Below are 19,527 nucleotides of genomic sequence, written 5' to 3' on the forward strand. Positions count from 1 at the left end.
ATGGCGACCGCTCAACAGAAAGCTTTTTGTGTTATTGAGTGCATTTCGAACGAAGTATGGTGTTAAACCTCCTGATAGGTGGTGTATTAAACGTTGGTATAAACGGTTTACAGAGAATGGGTGTTTGTGCAAAGGGAAAAGTTCTGGACGGCCGAGAACGAGTGATGAAAATGTAGCACGCATCCAGCAAGCATTTGTTCGCAGCCCAGGAAAATCGACTCGCAGAGCTAGCAGAGAGCTGCAAATTCCACAATCAACTGTATGGAGAGTCCTACGAAAAAGGTTAGTTATGAAACCTTATCGTCTGAAATTGGTTCAAGCACTGTCTGCAGCTGCTAAGATTAAAAGAATCGATTTCTGTGATTTTATCCTTGCTCAAATGGAAACAGATGAATCTTTCGTTTCAAAGATTGTGTTTAGTGATCAAGCAACTTTCCATACTAACGGGAAAGTCAACCGTCACAATGTCTGTATATGGGGCACTGAGAATGCGCGGGCAACAAATCAGTATGAACGTGACTCGCCTAATGTGAACGTTTTCTGTGCCATTTCAGCCAATAAAGTTTTTGGTCCCTTTTTCTTCGAAGGTGCTACTGCAACTGGACTACAGTATTTGGAGATGTTAGAGAATTGGCTGTTCCCTCGGCTCGAACAAGAAGCACAACAATTCATATTTCAGCAGGATGGAGCTCCATCACATTGGCACTTATCTGTCCGTAACTACCTGAACGTCAACTACCCGAAGCGATGGATCGGCCGCCAGGCAGCCCGTGACAGAGCACTTCATCACTGGCCTCCAAGAAGACCTGATCTTACCCCTTGCGATGTTTTCTTATGGGGGTATGTTAAGGATATGCTGTTTCGGCCACCTCTCCCAGCCACCATTGATGATTTGAAACGAGAAATAAGAGAGGCTATCCATACTGTTACGCCTGATATGCTACAGAGAGTGTGGAACAAGTTGGAGTATCGGGTTGATATTGCTCGAGTGTCTGGAGGGGGCCATATTGAACATCTCTGAACTTGTTTTTGAGTGAAAAAAAAACCTTTCTAAATACTCTTTGTAATGATGTATAACAGAAGGTTATATTATGTTTCTTTCATTAAATACACATTTTTCAAGTTGTGGTATTCTTTTTGAATCACCCTGTATTTTTAATTGTCCCAGTTGATGTATGTCGACAGCTTAGAGTCTTGATTTAATTACTATTTCATTCTAAGAGAGCTACATGGTCATCGATGGTATGTGTTGTTTCGGACATGTCAGAAAGAACAGATACCATCTTCATATTAGACACTACAGTTATGTTCTGAACAAATTTTCGTTCAGATCTACACCATGGTTTTGAACGAACTGACTCACACGATGGCTCCAGTTGTTAATTACTCTGCCCAACGTTAGTGGCGTTAAGTCTGCGATAGCCTGACGAATAGGCTGTTCACTTTAAAATGTTCCAAAGTTTGTGACTTGTCGGCATAGACCTTGGCTTTGATTTAGCCCCAAAGAAAAAAATCCGTGAGTGTTAAATTACACGACTGTGGCAGCCAATTCACAGATCCACGTCCTGAGATGACGCAGTTGTCAAATCAAGTGTAGCATTAGCCCTGTAGCACATAGCGCCGCCCTGCTGGAACAACATGTTGAACTCAATGTGTGGTGCTGTTTATGGTATGGCAGGGTCGTAGGAACGTATTTGTTTCGAGATGATAGGGATAGAACCGTTACCATGAATGGCACGTGCTACAGATCCATGTTACGAGAATTTATGTGACCAGAACTTGAGTTTTCACCATTTTGAAATAAATAAGGTACAGTGACCCTGCCACGCCATAAAACACACTACACATTGAGAGTTTCACTGAAGGCAGTGGCACTCATGGGCCACTTGTGGGATTTTCTCGCTCCAATAATTATGCATATTGACGAAGCCTCTAAGACAAAAATTCGCATCGTCTGAGATGATATTTCCACTGCTGTATCGCCCAATCAACGGACTTTGTATGGATGCAAGCCCAAATCCCTTCGTGAGATTCACCAAGTTGATGTCTCAGAACGCCGCAACCATTGAGATCGTCTTGAAACTGACACATTCGGCTCTTTCTCGATACTGGCCATTTCTGCGGCGATGTTCTCCTCTCTTCGCGCCTGCCAAGTTGTCTACTTGGTGGCTTGTGGTCGTGCAGAGTGAAATACGGTACCATTCAAACTTGGCCATAGTGCGGCATATAGCCTGAATAAGGAAATGGTTAGGGTGACCTAATTCTCTGGCGAACAAGCGATGGGCACCCAAAATTTTGATAAATTTTTTTACTGATTTATAAACATTCAGGAAGCGTGACTCTCTGTCTGATGAAATTGCAAATTGTAATGGATATTTTCGCACCTGGAAGCACACAAAAATACAGTGGAAACTGGAAATTACAATTTTAAGAAGTGTCAGTCTTAGTGAATGACCTTTCTGATATGTAAAGGTGAAATGTTGTTAACAAAAATCTCGAAAAGTTCTTGACTGCCTTACTTCCAATATTTACAGATTACTCTAATAAACGTTCAGATGAGCGTGGGCTATATACAGGGTGTCCCTCTCAAACCTCCCTGATTTCAAAGACCTGGGAAAAGAAAACACAGTAGATAAGACAATGAAAATGCACCACATTGTAAAGCATCTCAAAGGATTTATTTCTTTATCATCAGTACACCTCTATATGTGAACCATTTGTTGCATGACAAATAACGAGTCTATATTCAATTTCATGCCAAGTTCTTTGTAACATTTCCTCTGTTATTGTTGCAATCACATTAGTGATAAGATGTCGCAACGTAGGAATATCATCCACTTTGGTCACATACACATGGTCCTTCACGAATCTCCACATGAAGAAATCAAGTGGTGTTACGTCAGGTGAATGTGGTGGCCAGGCAGTGGGTCCTCCACATCCGATCCAACAATTGGGAAATTTCCTATCCAGGAACTTGCATACAGCCGTTGACCAATGCAGCGAAGCTCCATCTTATTGAAAAATGAAGTTGGGTTGCAAGTCTTGTATCTGAGGGTACACAAACTGCTCCAACATGTCCAGATACACTGATCCATTCACTGTTTGTTCCGCAAAGAAGAACAGTCCAACAATCCTGTTGTGCATTAGCCCACACCAGACATTTAGTTTGGGGCTATCACAAACATGTTCAATGACAATGTATGGATTTTGCGAACCCTAAATCCGAACATTATGCCTATTAGCCCTTCCTAATAGATGAAAGGTTGCTCATTTGAGAATAAAAATATTTCCAGGAAGCTGGCATCCATATCAATACACTGCAGCATATCTGCAGCAAATTGTTGTCAGCATGGTTTGTCGTTCAGCATCAGATGTTGCAGAAGTTGTACTTTGTAAGCACACATATGAAGACGTTGGTGAACTACATGATGCAATGTTGATCGAGGATCATCAAGTTGCCTAGGTGAATGACGAATTGACTTAATTGGGCTTCGGAGAAACGTTTGTCTGATGTCCTCCACAGTCTCTTCCGAAACTCCGTAATGTGCACCACCAGAATGTTTCAGAACACTTCCTGTTGCCAGAAACTTCGTATACCAAACCTTAATTGTTTTTATATCAGGTGGATCACATTCATACAAACGACGATAATGTCTTTGCACAGTAATCGGCGATTTTGTTTCTGCAAACCGCACTACTGCATGCGCACACAGCTGTGGAGTCGCCATTTTCACTTCATGCGACCGTGCTGCACTCTGGCGACAATACTTGGAACTTCTGACGCGGGAATACAAATTCTTTGAGATGCTCTACAATGTGGTGCATTTTTCATTGTCGTATCTACTGTGGTTTTTCTCTCCGGGGTCCTTGAAATCAGGGAGGTTTGAGTGGGACACTCTGTACTTTTTTAAACAAGAATGTACAGGTTTTCTGTTAAAAATGACTGCAAGAAAGTAAATGCTATGGTGTGCTGTTTTGTGGTGTGCTGCTAAAATGTTTAGTTTAGTTTTCTTTCTTCCAGACAGTTTTAACTATGAAGGCAGGGCATTTAAGTCATTAGAAAAGTCGTTTCTCTGATACAGTATATTATTTCTTCTTATATATTTTTTAAACAAAAATTGTAAACATAAAATGTGCTGTTTTGGCTTTTTTTTTCACAATTGGCTTTACGAGAGAACAGGAAAATTGTATTTATAGCTTTTCAATTTGTGATTAATATATTACTACAGAATCTGATTGGTGCAAAACTTTGTAATCCCATGCATTCACAGGTTAAAACTATGCAAAATACAGTAATTGAAGCTACTATTCTCACAGATCCAGTAGCTGGAATGATCTCTCTCGTACCCTCTATACCAACAATCCCAACCAATTTACTCACACATTTTAAGTATATCGATTCCCAATAAAGGTTATGGAGATAGAAAGGGGGGAGGATGTGATGGACTGAGAGAAGGGAGGTTTGTGATGGACAGAGAGAGCATGGGAAAGGACATTAGGACGTATACCCAATTCAAATACATACTTAGCAGTTGCGAAGCATTGCTGGATTCACTGGTTATAATCCATTTTTGAATTCTCTTGACAGCACTACGTGAACATCTTCTGAGGTCGTCTTGGTGTCCTCTTAAGAGGCCAGCACTATTCATAATCCGAACGATCAGTTCATCTCTTACATTTATTTTTCTTTGTCCGATTTCACCTTTCAACTGCACAACAAACAAAAATCTAAAGGGCTAAGAACCAGGACATTGGCGCCAAAAAGTGACATTTTCTACCAACCATAGTTCTTGGGAATGTTGGCTGTCATCTGATGACTAGAATGTTCTGAAGCCCAATCGTTATAGCTAAAGGAACCTCTTACAATAATGCTAGATAATAGGTCCTGTAAGATAATGTGGTAACACAACAGGCCATTCCTACTGATTGTCTAGCATATCACACCATGTATACACATGGATGCTTTCTTAAAAAGGTGTCTGCACATAAGCTGGTTTTCATTGGACCACCACTGTGGGTTATGAGTGTTTTTGATATAGTCATGAGTGAAAATGGCTTCATCAGTGAACAGTATTACTGGTGATTTACCATCCAATGATAAAATTCCACTTGTCTACCTTCATCTCCTTCTCATTATGAGACCCCTCCTCACAGCTACTGGCAGAATTGAAGCTGTGAGGAGGGATCGAGAGTCGTTCTTGGGTAGCTCAGTCGGTAGAGCACTTGGCCGCAAAAGGCAAAGGTCCCGAGTTTGAGTCTTGGTCTGGCACACAGTTTTAATCTGCCAGGAAGTTACATATTCCTTCTTTTCAGCTGCCCCCACCCCTGCTCCTGGTCTAACCTCCCGACTGCATCTAGCTGCTCTACCCTCTCTCCACCTCATCCCTGTATACTCCCACAAGCAGCACTTTACCATCCCCCATCCTTATGTTGCTATTCTTCCCCACCTCAGCCTTCTTCTTACCACCACCACCACCACCACCACCACCACCACTGCTGTTTGCAGTCTGGCTTCAACATACGGAGACTGGTCATATGTGTGTGAGTTGCATTTGCATGAGTGTGTGTGTGTATGTTACCTGTTTTTGATGAAGGGCTTGTTGACTGAAAGCTCACTTTCTGACAGTCTTTTTGTTGTGCCTATCTCTGACTCAGCATCTCTGCTATAAAGTAAGTAACAACTATCCTTTTCATAGCATTGTTTCAAAAACTAGGGCTTGCTTGAGTTCAGGAATCAAGTTAAGCAGTGCAAGAGTTATTAAGCTGCTGAAACTGATGCTGATCATAACTGAGTGCTCATGAAATGCCAGTTGAAACTGAAGCATTCAAAGAGAGAGCAGTTGAAACATTGTAATCTGTACAAGTTGAAGGCTAAAACTCATATTGCCTTGGCACAATATGTGACAAAAGAAATAAAGATCTTTCTCTGGGTTACTGGTGTATAAAATCAATGGAATGGCTGTAGAAGATGTTTAGTAAATCTAGCAGACTAAGTACTAGAATAAAACCTATAGAAAATATATATGTATGGACCTAAGTTTCTTTAATGAGGTGCTTCTTCACCATAGCTCTCCATTCATTTTGTTTGTGACAGAGAGGGCCTTGCCTACCTAGAGCGAGGTCATGTTTTCAGAGTTACACCCTTCTCTACTGTTACATTCCAAATACTTCCATTTCACCTTCTCCAGTTCTCCATGTGTTCAGAAATATTTTTCTAAGTTCCATGTTGCTACTCACCGCACAGAGAATGTGTTTATCAGAAGGAAGCCACATTTAAAAACAGACTGTTGGAAAATACCAGCTTTTGGACAAAGTCCCTCATCAGATGTGGCACTGATATTTTCCAACAGTCTACTTTTAAATGTGAATATCTGCTGCTGCTCAGTCCCTCTTCTGTGTGGTGAGAAACTATTCTAATTCATATTATTTCATTCCAGGTTTTCCATTTTTAGAATTCACATATCAATATTTTTGCAGAATTCTTTTGTTGGAGAAAACTGCTGAAGAGTAATTATTCTGCACAGCTGCTAATAGAAACCCTGAACATGTGGAGTCAGAAGAATAAGTAGAGAATAAATGAAAAGCATGAACTGTATTTTACAGTGTGGTGGATGAGCCATGTTACCCATACACGGCACAGAGTGGCACCCCTGGCAAGTGCCGTCTGGGTCGCCGTGCAAACTTGCTGACTGCTCGCTGCACACCACCAAGGACTCTGTACGGGCCACCCAGGACTGAGCTGTACCGCACTGGACCAGCCTACCGGCTTGGCTCTGAGGAGGACATCATGCATGAGATTATGGAGTCTGGACCTGTACAGGGTGAGCTCTCACTGCTGTTATTTTAGGCTATTCATGAAGTGGATTTCGATATGTGGGATTCCTCATAAAGGTGTTTTTACTTAAAAATCAGTGCCAGTTTAGGAAATACCAGTTACCTAAAACACAGGGAGTTCAATACTGTTTTGCACTGCTTACTTACAACAAACATATGATTATTTTGACCCACCCTAGCCACTGTTTTTCAACACCATTAAAAATTTATAGGTAAAATAAATTTGAAACAATGAAAGGGCTATACCAAAACCAAAAAAAGTTATGTCCTAAGCCCTTAGTTATACTTTCAGCTGGACAAGGCATACCTAAAGAAACTTGTGTGCTCTATTCCTCATCAAATAGAGACCACTATCAAGGCTAAAAGCAGTATTAGGATGATGTCTCCTGCCAGTGATTACTTTTTGCCTGGTGTGCTTAAGTTAGCTATCTTGACCAACAAATAACAGTTAGCTCAGTAATATCCAGATGGGCAGATAGAAGACAACTAAAATAAACTGAAGACAGAGCTTTCCAATGTCACCACTCTTTTACAAGAACAAAAAATGGCATTTCAATGACTCATGCAAAAAAAAGTAGTTCAGGTTCTTAAGGTTCCTTTTTTATGTTCTGAAAACCACAAATTGTAAGTAAAAATAGTACAGTTATAACTTCCCATCAAACACTTAATTACACATTTATTCATTCCCTCAAGCAATTATGTGATGCTCATATCTTATTACAAACTAGTGAAGAAGAAACATTAGGGTCTTGAGATCATTAAACATGAAGTGCCAAGTAGGTCTGGGGAAAGATAGGGAAGAAAATTTATGGGTGGGTAGTGGTGGTGGTGGTGGTGTGTGTGTGAACCATCTTACTTGGTATTACTTAACAGTCAAACTACATCATTAAATGTAGACAGCACTAATTTTCCTGACAGAACTGCGGACAACAAAATAAATAACTGTGGTATGTTATAAAACTAAAATTTCTGGCAAGTGAAACAATTAATTGAATATCTATTTGATATAAAATGTAAGAAACAAATTCAATAATCAAAGGCTGTCACTCAATTAAAAGAGTATTTCTTGCTTCCTAATTTTTGTAGCTTCCTCAATTCATGATAATATTGTGTTGATTCCCATGAACTATAGAAATAACAGTGACCAGCAAGAAACAATCTTAAACAGTAATAAATGAAGGTGGTATTATTTCTTTAACTAATGTTCTACAGTATAAAAGGACCTATAACAACACAGATGTGTTACATTTTTGATGACTCACACCACCATATGAACAATGGGCATAAGAACAATAATTTTTCTTTCTTTCAATAGCCACTATGAAGGTGTACCATGACTTCTTCATGTACCGTGGTGGAATCTACCGACACTCAATGCTTGACACAACTCAGAGAACTGGTTATCACTCTGTGCGTATTGTGGGCTGGGGAGAAGCTCAAGGAACCAAATACTGGGTAAGTATGCTCCAAAACTTCAGCTCTTGATTTTCTCCCTAGAAATATTTTTTCCCATCATGATGCTTGTGCCTCAAAAATACACATCTGTAAAGATTCAGTTGCTTCTTGAAATGGCTAAACTTGCTGTTCAACCATATTTTGTTTGACATAGGAGAATAAAAAGAAGTCTTTTGCTGGGCAATGGAACATTAATTAGACATTTTTCTCCAGCATCAAATAAGCAATTGTTTCATTATCATGATGAAGAATGATGTGATGTTTTTAGTTCTTTTCCTCATCTTACTACTGAAAAAATGTTGTCTGCCATTCAACATTAACTGTTCTTTGATTCTCTAAAACAATCATTATGACCTTCCCAGTGCAACCAATTAAACAAGCCATGCTTTACTTGGAACTGTTAGTTGAACATACCTTTTCTTTCTTATTTTGGTTTGTCTTGGACATTCAAATACACTCCTGGAAATTGAAATAAGAACACTGTGAATTCATTGTCCCAGGAAGGGGAAACTTTATTGACACATTCCTGGGGTCAGATACATCACATGATCACACTGACAGAACCACAGGCACATAGACACAGGCAACAGAGCATGCACAATGTCGGCACTAGTACAGTGTATATCCACCTTTCGCAGCAATGCAGGCTGCTATTCTCCCATGGAGACGATCGTAGAGATGCTGGATGTAGTCCTGTGGAATGGCTTTCTATGCCATTTCCACCTGGCGCCTCAGTTGGACCAGCGTTCGTGCTGGACGTGCAGACCGCGTGAGACGATGCTTCATCCAGTCCCAAACATGCTCAATGGGGGACAGATCCGGAGATCTTGCTGGCCAGGGTAGTTGACTTACACCTTCTAGAGCACGTTGGGTGGCACGGGAAACATGCGGACGTGCATTGTCCTGTTGGAACAGCAAGTTCCCTTGCCGGTCTAGGAATGGTAGAACGATGGGTTTGATGACGGTTTGGATGTACCGTGCACTATTCAGTGTCGCCTCGAAGATCACCAGAGGTGTACGGACAGTGTAGGAGATCGCTCCCCACACCATGATGCCGGGTGTTGGCCCTGTGTGCCTCGGTCGTATGCAGTCGTGATTGTGGCGCTCACCTGCACGGCGCCAAACACGCATACGACCATCATTGGCACCAAGGCAGAAGCAACTCTCATCGCTGAAGATGACACGTCTCCATTCGTCCCTCCATTCACGCCTGTCGCGACACCACTGGAGGCGGGCTGCACGATGTTGGGGCATGAGCGGAAGAAGGCCTAACAGTGTGCGGGACCGTAGCCCAGCTTCATGGAGATGGTTGCGAATGGTCCTCGCCAATACCCCAGGAGCAACAGTGTCCCTAATTTGCTGGGAAGTGGTGGTGTGGTCCGCTACGGCACTGCGTAGGATCCTACGGTCTTGGCGTGCATCCGTGCGTCGCTGCAGTCCAGTCCCAGGTTGACGGGCACGTGCACCTTCTGCCGACCACTGGCGACAACATCGATGTACTGTGGAGACCTCACGCCCCACGTGTTGAGCAATTCGGCGGTACATCCACCCGGCCTCCCGCATGCCCACTATACGCCCTCGCTCAAAGTCCGTCAACTGCACATACGGTTCACGTCCACGCTGTCGCGGCATGCTATCAGTGTTAAAGACTGCGATGGAGCTCCGTATGCCATGGCAAACTGGCTGACACTGACGGCGGTGGTGCACAAATGCTGCGCAGCTAGCGCCATTCGACGGCCAACACCGCGGTTCCTGGTGTGTCCGCTGTGCCGTGCGTGTGATCATTGCTTGTACAGCCCTCTCGCAGTGTCCGGAGCAAGTATGGTGGGTGTGACACACCAGTGTCAATGTGTTCTTTTTTCCATTTCCAGGAGTGTAGTTGATTACTGTTTAGTTTCAAGCTCGTATTAACATATCCATGTTTTGTCTCTTGTTATTTTCCATTTCTTTGGTCAATTTGTTCAAGTATTTCCTTATAAAGTGAGGTGAATTTGCTTCTGAGTTTCAATCAAACTAAGATGTCTTCAACAGCTAAATGTTCATGTAAAATCTCCAGTTTGCTAAGAATGTCTCACATTGAGACACATACAATCATGTTTCACACAGCATCAATGTTTATTTCAAAACACATGATTTTGAATGAATTTCATAAAATTCATTGCTGGTGGAAGCACAGCCATGACAAAATTCCACAAACCAATTGTAAACATTCTTTTCTGAAGATGATTCATTACCAAAAACTGATTGGAGTGATTCAAGGCATTGTAGTTGAGTTACATCTTTACCAAAACCTTTACGTGAAGGTTCCATTTTTTAAAAAATATTGTTGCTTTAAATGCTCACATTAAAAAAACTACTAGGCCAGTCTCAGAGACGTCATTTTTCTAACAAAAATAATTGATAAATTTAATACAGTAGTGATATCACACCTCAGCAGCAATGTATACAGATCACTTGTAAAAACTTAAGAGGTGACCATCATATCCATCTATTTCTCTTTCCTTCCCTCTATATAATGTCGCCAACATTGTGGGTCATCCTAATGAGATTTTTCAACTTAGGTTCAAGTCATGGCTTTGAGCAGACCACTGAAGTAAACCAACATATTCATCCTTAAACCACTATGATACAGTCTTTGTTTTGCAGACAGGACAATTATAAAGCTGGTATGGAAAAGCACTACTTTCAAACTACTGTATTGAAATTTCTGCCAATAGCCAAAATGAACAGTCTAAACTCATACCAATATAAACTGTCTCAGACCATTACACCACCTTTTATCTCATTTCACTGTTATCACAATACCACCAGCAAACACCATCTGCCAGGCCCCTATTGGGATCACAGATCTCCGTCAGTGTGCCATATCATGTTCCATAATTCATCAGTTCATAAAACTTTCTTATACTACCCCCACAGACTCTTGATAATAGCAGTGGTGTACACCCCTAAGAAAACTGCACTTGGTTTGTGATGATGAGCAATTTCTGGATAGCAACACAGCCATTCACATTGAGACCTAGGATCCCCTAATCAATTTTATACAATAGTCATCAAGGATATCTGACAACTTCTTTGTTTAGTATGTTAGAGTGTTGACCAACTGTGATCAATTAGTTAATTAGGGCTATAAGACCATTGCATAGACTGAGAGAATGTGCTGTGTTTGCAGTTCTCAGTAACATCATTATCAGTGCACCTGGACACAAATAACTGCTGCAAAAGAAGTGATTGGATGCCTGAACCTGTGGACTATTTAAATGTTATTCTTGATCTCAATCTTTCTGTTGTCTTATTCTGATAGAAAACACTCGGTACTTCCTTAATATCCCTTGAAGGCATAGCTCTGTGTCACATAAAGCTTGTAAAGGCAACAGTGATGAAATCTAAATGCAATTTTTATATTTTATGAAGTTTCCAAGACCGTTAATATTTAGAGTTCATTACTGATAACATGATGTAATATCTTTAAAATTTTATTTTTTTGTTTATTCTTTGGTAGCAAAGATGTGATGATTCTGTGGTAGCTGCTAAGAAAAGTCAATAAACAAGTGTTAAGCAGGCCAAGTGGTGTGTGTTATTTGTGATTTAAAATTAGACTAAATATTGTAAAGCAAAATCTTTTGGGAACTGCCACAAATATTACGTTACAGCAGTTATATTTTGGTGACCTTGGTTTTCTGGCAACTGACACAGGATTTAGTCCACTGTTGCACATCACTTTTGATGTTTGACCAAATGGCTCTGCTACTCAACAGTTTCACTGTTGTCTTTATGCCAGGATGAGCTAAAACATGAAAATGAAGAAATATTTGATAACGAAAAGGTTGAGGAATATAAGGTCTGATATTTGCAGTGGATGTATCACACCGCGATGTTTTCCCTGATGGACACCAAATATAACTGCTGTAACGTAATATTTGTGGCAGTTCCCAAAAGATGTTGCTTGACGATATTTAGTATAATTTTAAATCACCAAGAACACATGCCACGTGGCCTGCTTAAGACTTCTTTATTGAATTTTCTTAGCAGCTATCACAGAATCATCACACCTTTGCTACCAAAGAATAAAAAAAAAATTAAAGATTTACATCATGTTATCAGTAATGAACTACAACTATTAACGGTCTTGGCAACTTCATAAAATATAAAAATTCCATTTGGATTCTATCACTGTTGCCTTTACAAGCTCATTAGGTGTGGCTTCTGTATTTTTGGCCACATAAAGACTGGTTCCTACAGTAAAGATAGCTCTTCCTTTTCATATTGATAGATTCTGTTAACAGAATTAAGTACTGATCTCTGTTAACCTCATCCTCAATACAAGTGGGGCTCTCTCATCTTGGGATCCAAGTAACCTGCCCTTCCTTTCCAAGCCTCCCCAACCCATCTTCCCCCTCCCCCTCCCCTTCTGAAGAAGAAAGTATTACATCTGAAAGCTACAAAGTCTGTTACTTTTCTTTTTATATGTGTCTCTTGGCAGTACTACAGATTTTACTTCCCAAAGAAAAGCAATATCCAGCAATTTTTGTCTGATAATTTATTAGTTTTTTCAGTTGAATTTTCCTTAGACACAGGACAGCATAATTTCAAACATATATTTTTCATTTTCAGATTAAAGTATATTAATTAATCCTTTTGTATTTTGTTCTCCATTTGTAAAATAAATACTACATCAATTGTTATTTCAGTGTTCTCTTGCTTTTGCACAAGTTATCACTGTACACCATCATTATATCACTAATTTGCTCTGTTTTATGCATGTCAGTGATCATTCCAGTTTAGAATAATCTTTGGCTTGTATATTGTAAATGAATTACCATACTGTGAATACTGATTTTCCGGGTGTGTACTACTGACCAAAAGTTCTCGGGTTTCCACTGGCTAGTGGTATTAAAATACAGTGAAGTTTTGAAGAGTGTCACAGTTACCATCTCCCCACAAAGTGTCAAGATATTGTGGATGCTGTAATACTTATCCTAGTGCCCTCCTCTACTGGGCTGTGTGTGGCTGGGTCTGTCTGGCCAACAGGCGGGGAGTTGGTGAGGCTGTGCTAGTGGGGATAGCTGGTGTGCATGGAGGTGGTGCTCGCATATCTGTCTATGAATTCCAGATGTGTGTTTTGTACTGGATGGTGCTGAGCACACACTCTTCATATTGCCCCTAACACTGGATTCTGTGCTGCACTCAGTTGGAATCCCTTGTCCCTACTGACCAAGTTCTTATTACTCCCTATGCATTTCTTTGTAATGCTGTCCCAATAGCCAGTTCCTTGGCACAGTATCTAGGTGTTCTGAAAGCCAAAGGTGTGGGTCTTCCTTGATACTATGCTGATTTCTCTGTGTGTCCCAGTCTTACATCTCTGATGTGCTTCTTGCAGCATTTCAAAACACCACAACATGTTTGCCCCATGTGTTGTTGTCCACATTTACAGGCAGTGCTGTATATCCCAGGTACATTGAGTTTTAATGGGTTTTTCACAGTCTCAAGGTACTCTTTTGTTCCTGGACATGGTCAGAAGATGGTTTTTACGTTGGATTTTTCAAGTAGCTTCAAAATTTTGGCTGAAAGCAGTTCCACAAACAGAAGTAAAGTGAATCTCTTGTCTCCTTTCTCCAACTCCTGGTCTGCTGCATCTTTTCTCTTCTTGAATGCCCTGATAATCTGTGTATCAATGTATCCATTTGTGTGGAATACCTCCTGCAAGTGTTGTATTTCTTGTTTCACCTGGGAGATATTCTTCATCGTAGATGATGTATGTCCTATGTCCCAGAGTGGTTAGCACTACTGCCACTGTGCTGAATGGTGGCAACTCATTGCTCACAGGCACAAGTCTCTGTGGGTATTCTACCCATATGCTGCTTGGCCCAGTGTGCCATCTGCCTTCTTCTTCATCAGTATGCCCCAGAAAAGGGGATAACCACTCTCCTCTATTTCTGTAGTGAAAATGATGTTTTGATGAATGTTGTTAAGGTGGTTGAGCAACTCAGTCCAGTGGCTGCCTGCCATGCCCATACACTACAGAAATATTGTCAACATAGTGGAAGAAGTGCTCGAGTTTATAGCAAGTGATTTGAAGGGCAACCTCCAAAACGTGTTCCACATAGAGATTTACAATCCCAGGAGGCAGTGGGGATTCCATGACCACACCTTCCATTTGTTCACAATACTCTCTACTGCACTTGAAGTACTTGAGATGACAAATATGGTACTCTTCAAAATGTCATGGTATTTTAACACTGTCACCTGGCTGCAAGCTCAAGAACTTCTCCTCCCCCCCCCCCCCCCCAAGATATAATACACTGTTCATCATTATCACTTTTCTCTTCATTGATTAATTATTGCTACCCTCTAAAGAATGTACTAGGTGTATGTGTACCCAGCCCTTTTTTTTTTTTTTTTTTTTTTTTTTTTTTTTTTTTTTTTTTTTTTTAGCAGCTACCAGGGTACAATTAATTTATGAAATTGCGGATATCTGACTAAGGCCTTGCTGTGGAAGAGTACAATCTGATAAAAAAATCTTAAAAATGCTAAGTTTCATATTGTATCTGAATCTGAATACTGAAATTGAAGATGGGAACAGCCTTTTCATATTTTTTGTTTATTTTCCTGAATTAATATAATAGCATCTACAAGGCATGTTCAGAAAGTAAGTGTTCTAGATTCTTATTTTTGCTAGAATAAGTGTCTTTGAAAAAAGCTACAGGATATCATTGACATACTTGTTCAACATAATCACTATGCTATTCAGTGCACATGGTGAGCCATGGCACAAACATTTTGTGCTCTCCTCAAATAACTCTCCCACCAGCTCCTAACCCCATTTGATGATATTTTACCCAAAATTGTGGTTTTGAATTTTTTGGCAGATGAGGAATTGGAATGATACCAATGTGATGACTGTCTTTTTGTCTCAGGTGTTTAATAAGCCATCCATACTTCATCTCCAGTCACAATAGAGTTCAGAAAATCCTCACCTTCCAATTCAAGTTGCTCAAAAAACTCATGGACACTACTGAGCTGATTTCCCTGTGCTCATGTGTCAGCTGTTTTGGGACCCATCCTACACAATGATTCTGGTATCCCATAATTTCTGAGTGTCTCACATAGGAGTACTCTGGAGACTTATGGAAACATCACAGAAATTTTATCCACTGTCAATCATTGGTCTTCATGAACAGTTTCCTTGATTTTTTGCACAAACTTATCACTGAAAATAAAAGGTCTTCCTCTCATCTGTTCCTCATTAAGATTTTTTCTGCCTCCACTAAACTCTTTTCACCACTTAAAACACCCTTGTTCTGTTCATAACACCTTTGCCATAAAACTTTTTGATTCACAAAAAAATTTAAGTAAGTGTTATTCCTTCTGCAAGTAGGAAAATAACCATATTATGTGGCTTGTACTACACAGAATTTCTTACTGGCATCTTTCACATAACTGGACACTAAAACATGAGTCTACATACTACCATGGGCCTGTGATTTTCTCCCTGGTCAGAGGATCCCCCTCTACCACTCAGTGTTGCCAAACCTCAAAAAACAAAAAACCACACTCTATTATGGTCATAGTATGCTTACTTTCTGAACAAGTCTTGTTTAGTTTAAAATATAAGAACAAGTACAGAAATGACAAACACTGCAGCTATCATCCCAATGTGTTGAACGGAAAAGCTGATATTAATTTGGCTTTTCATATAAAGAGTTAAGTTACAACTGTATTTAAAAACTTTTCAATGACTAAACTACAGATACATGTAAATTTGTCTGTCATACTATATACATTCCACAAAGATTAACTGTGAAATATTTTAAATTGGAAAATGTTTCTCATTTCCAGATTGTGGCTAATTCCTGGGGTGACCAATGGGGTGAAAATGGATATTTCCGGATTCGCAGGGGAACAAATGAGTGTGAAATTGAAAATTTTGTTGTAGCAGCATGGGCAGACACACAAACCCCTGTCATGGATAATATGATGAGCAACCACGACAATCGCCTCAGCAATGTTGTATACTGAGGCTAAGGAATGCAACCACTAGATAGAAACTCAGCAACTCAGTCAGTCAAAGGTTGTTTTCACATGTTAGTGGGGCTCTTTTTCAGTGGTGAGACATGTAGATTCTTAATCCAGAATTCAAAAAACAATGGCTGCATATAATTGTCTTTCTTGTTGGATTTCTGTCCTTTTTTCAGTACATAAAATCCTGAAACATGTGACACCAGTTCTTTGCACTTTAACTTGATTGTTTCACCATGCTGGAGTAATGGCTGTGCTGAAATTCAGAATACTGCTGAACATTTCTTGACAGAAATCGTGCACTTAAAAACTGTTGTTCATGTACATGGTACTAAGGAAGAAGAGGTTTGTTAATGCTGGATGGACTGCTAAACACTTATCCTTTCACTGTTCATCGCATCAATTTGTTATTATTCCAAAAAATTAACAGTTGTTCCTGCTTAAAGGAATTACTGTATGGCTTCTACTATAAAAAGTGTTTTATCCTTTGTATTAGGCATTAATAAAACACAGATATTTAAGTAAAGAGTTCAACAAATCCAAAACAACAAACTGCACTTTCTAATAATAAAGCAATTAGCAATCAGTCAAGTACTTGTGTTTGTTTCATGCGTCACTTAGAGATACTGTACTCACTACAGTATTGACTTTGCTTTAAGTGGACTGCTTTATGAAAATTATTAGGTTTAATTTTGATTATAAACTGTCGTGATATTAAAAATCATGAAAGTTTATGAATATAAATAGTCCAAAGGCATTCAGTAACATAATAATGGCAACATGTGACAGGAAGATGTTGGTTGATGTACCATGAATCTTCTTTGTTGCATTAAACAAAACTATAATCTTTGCATTCCTTATGAAAGGTGCAGCAGAAGCTTTTTACATGGAAACCAAAGTTCTGAGAAGTCAAGTAGAAAAATAAATGAATATAATGTTGGTTACTGAAAGAATTAAAATATTTCTGTGAAATATAAATTTCACCTGTAAGATACAAATGAATTGTTCTTTTGACTAAGGCCATATTGTATTAATTAATTTATTGATGCTAGTGTAAGATAAAGAGTGTAATATTTTAAATAATGTCAGGCTTTATTATAATTGAATTTTGCATTGTGCCTAACACTTATACATATAGTGTTCGAGGGATTTTAACCCATAAGATACTGCCAAAACAATTCACACAATGATTTCATGACAGAAAGATGATATTTCTGCTTGAAATTAACTACCACTATACTTTTGTGCATGTGTGTAATTGAATGACGCAGTCATGAGGTGGACAATCTGCTAGATATGTAAGTGGAAGTAATGATAACCAAGTTGTGGTCTAAATATGTGAAATGTGATTGAAAGAAGTGTTATTAAGTGAGAAAAAATTGTATCTATATTGTTCTGTCTGAATATGGGTAGTGTAGTAGTGGTTATCAGAAATAATTCATGAATTCCAGAAATTTGCAGAGTAGTGTGAATATTTCTTATTCTTGATGCAAATGTAATGTGATACCGTCTATGTACAGTAGGTGCACAATGTGAGTGAATGTACTTTTTTTATAACATAACTGTAAATATTGTTTAACATTTGATTATTTAAGTTCTATTTACTGTTCACTGCCAATATAGTTATACTATAATTATACACTGAGTCTTACCTTGAATAAAATTTTTATTTCCACACTGCTGTGTTTTATTGCACAAAACTGTTGCACATTATGTTGTATTTAATAAGACATTAAACACTGCACATCTTTCGTTCACCTAGGTGTGCCACCTTAACTACAATTTCCTAAATACAAGTGACAAATATTACCCAAAATGGAAATTATGTTTTGGTCAACAAATCTTGAAACTATTGAGAAAAAAGTTGCAAACAATCTTTAACTCACAGTTTCCACTTATGAGTGTACATAACAAGAATGCTGTCAGTTTTTAAAGGGAGTATGAGAAGAGAGCAGTTATTTTATTTTATCTTGTTGGTCATCATACAAAGCAACAAATAAATCAACTATGCTACTCCATTTTGTCTGCTCAGCCATGATTCACACCAAGACGATAGTTCAAAATAACTGTTAAAACCCGTAAAAACACAAGAAATGGTTCCAATTATTAAAGGGCATTCACCCCAATGCAGAGCTCTCATTTACTTTAATTTACTTTCGTATAGTTGTTTTTTATCACAGAGAACAAGCATTCAAAGAATGATGTCCCATGTTTTGTATATAAACTACATTTGAACATTTAAATCACGTAACTCGGTAGTGAATAATTCACTTTGTATTGTAATTTTTGTGGGATCGAACTTATAATATATCATTACTTACAGGTATGTTATTGTTCTGTAAAGGATAAACAGAAGGTTTCAATTTTAATATCTAATTAAATATGGAAAACTGAGCAAGGTGGCACAGTTGTTAGCAACTGGACTCGAATTTGGGAGGATGCAGATTCAATCCCACATCCGACCATCCTGATTTAGGTTTTCCCTAAATCGCTTCAGGCAAATGCCGGGATGGTTTTTTTCAAAAGACACAGCCGACATCCTTCCCCATCCTTCCCATCCTTTCCTAATCCGATGGGACCAATAACCTTGCTGTTTGGTCCCCCCCCCCCCCCCCCTTCCTCCCTGACCAGCGAAACATGCAAATGTAACAACCTCACTAAAATGTTCCAAAAACAACTACTACTACTACTACTTCCACCTACCCTCTCCCCATTCTCCCTAAAACATGCAGCTCTACATATTCATCTATACTCTGCAAACCACTGTGAAGTGCATGGCAGAGGGTACATCCCATAGCACCAATTATTTGAGTTTCTTCCCATTCCATTTGTGTATGAAGTGCGGGGGAAAAAAATGGTTTAAATGCCTCTATGTGTGCTGCAGTTACCCAAATCTTGTCCTCACAATTCCTATGCAAGTGATACAGAGGAAGGTGTTGTGTATTCCTAAAGTAAGCAATTAAAGCCAGCTTTTAAAGCATTGTACATGGGCTTTCTTTGGATAGTTTATTTCTATCTTCAAGAGTCTGCCAGTTGAGTTTCTTCAACATCTCTGTTACGCTCAACCACAGGTCAAACGAACCCATGACTATTCATGCTGCTTTTCTTTGTTTACATTCATTATCCCATATTAGACCTACTTGTTATGGGTCCCACACACAGAATGAGTGGCACAAGTTATTTGTAAGTTATCTCAGTTGTGTAACATGTATCACAATG

At 39.3% G+C, this 19,527-nt stretch overlaps 1 protein-coding gene across 1 annotated transcript in view; it reads left to right on the forward strand.

The window, feature by feature from the left end:
• The window catches only part of LOC126277899 (tubulointerstitial nephritis antigen-like), a 483,079-nt gene extending 465,094 nt beyond the window's left edge, over positions 1–17,985 (forward strand). Inside the window, exons 8-10 of the mRNA XM_049977454.1 lie at positions 6,604–6,821; positions 8,150–8,289; positions 16,129–17,985. Of these exons, the coding sequence (XP_049833411.1) occupies positions 6,604–6,821; positions 8,150–8,289; positions 16,129–16,308 (538 nt within the window). The 3' untranslated portion in view covers positions 16,309–17,985. The remainder of the gene's footprint in view (positions 1–6,603; positions 6,822–8,149; positions 8,290–16,128) is intronic.
• The last annotated feature ends 1,542 nt before the right edge of the window (positions 17,986–19,527 follow it).

The sequence above is a fragment of the Schistocerca gregaria genome, chromosome 6, assembly GCF_023897955.1.
Source record: "Schistocerca gregaria isolate iqSchGreg1 chromosome 6, iqSchGreg1.2, whole genome shotgun sequence".
In the NCBI taxonomy this organism is placed as follows: domain Eukaryota; kingdom Metazoa; phylum Arthropoda; class Insecta; order Orthoptera; family Acrididae; genus Schistocerca; species Schistocerca gregaria.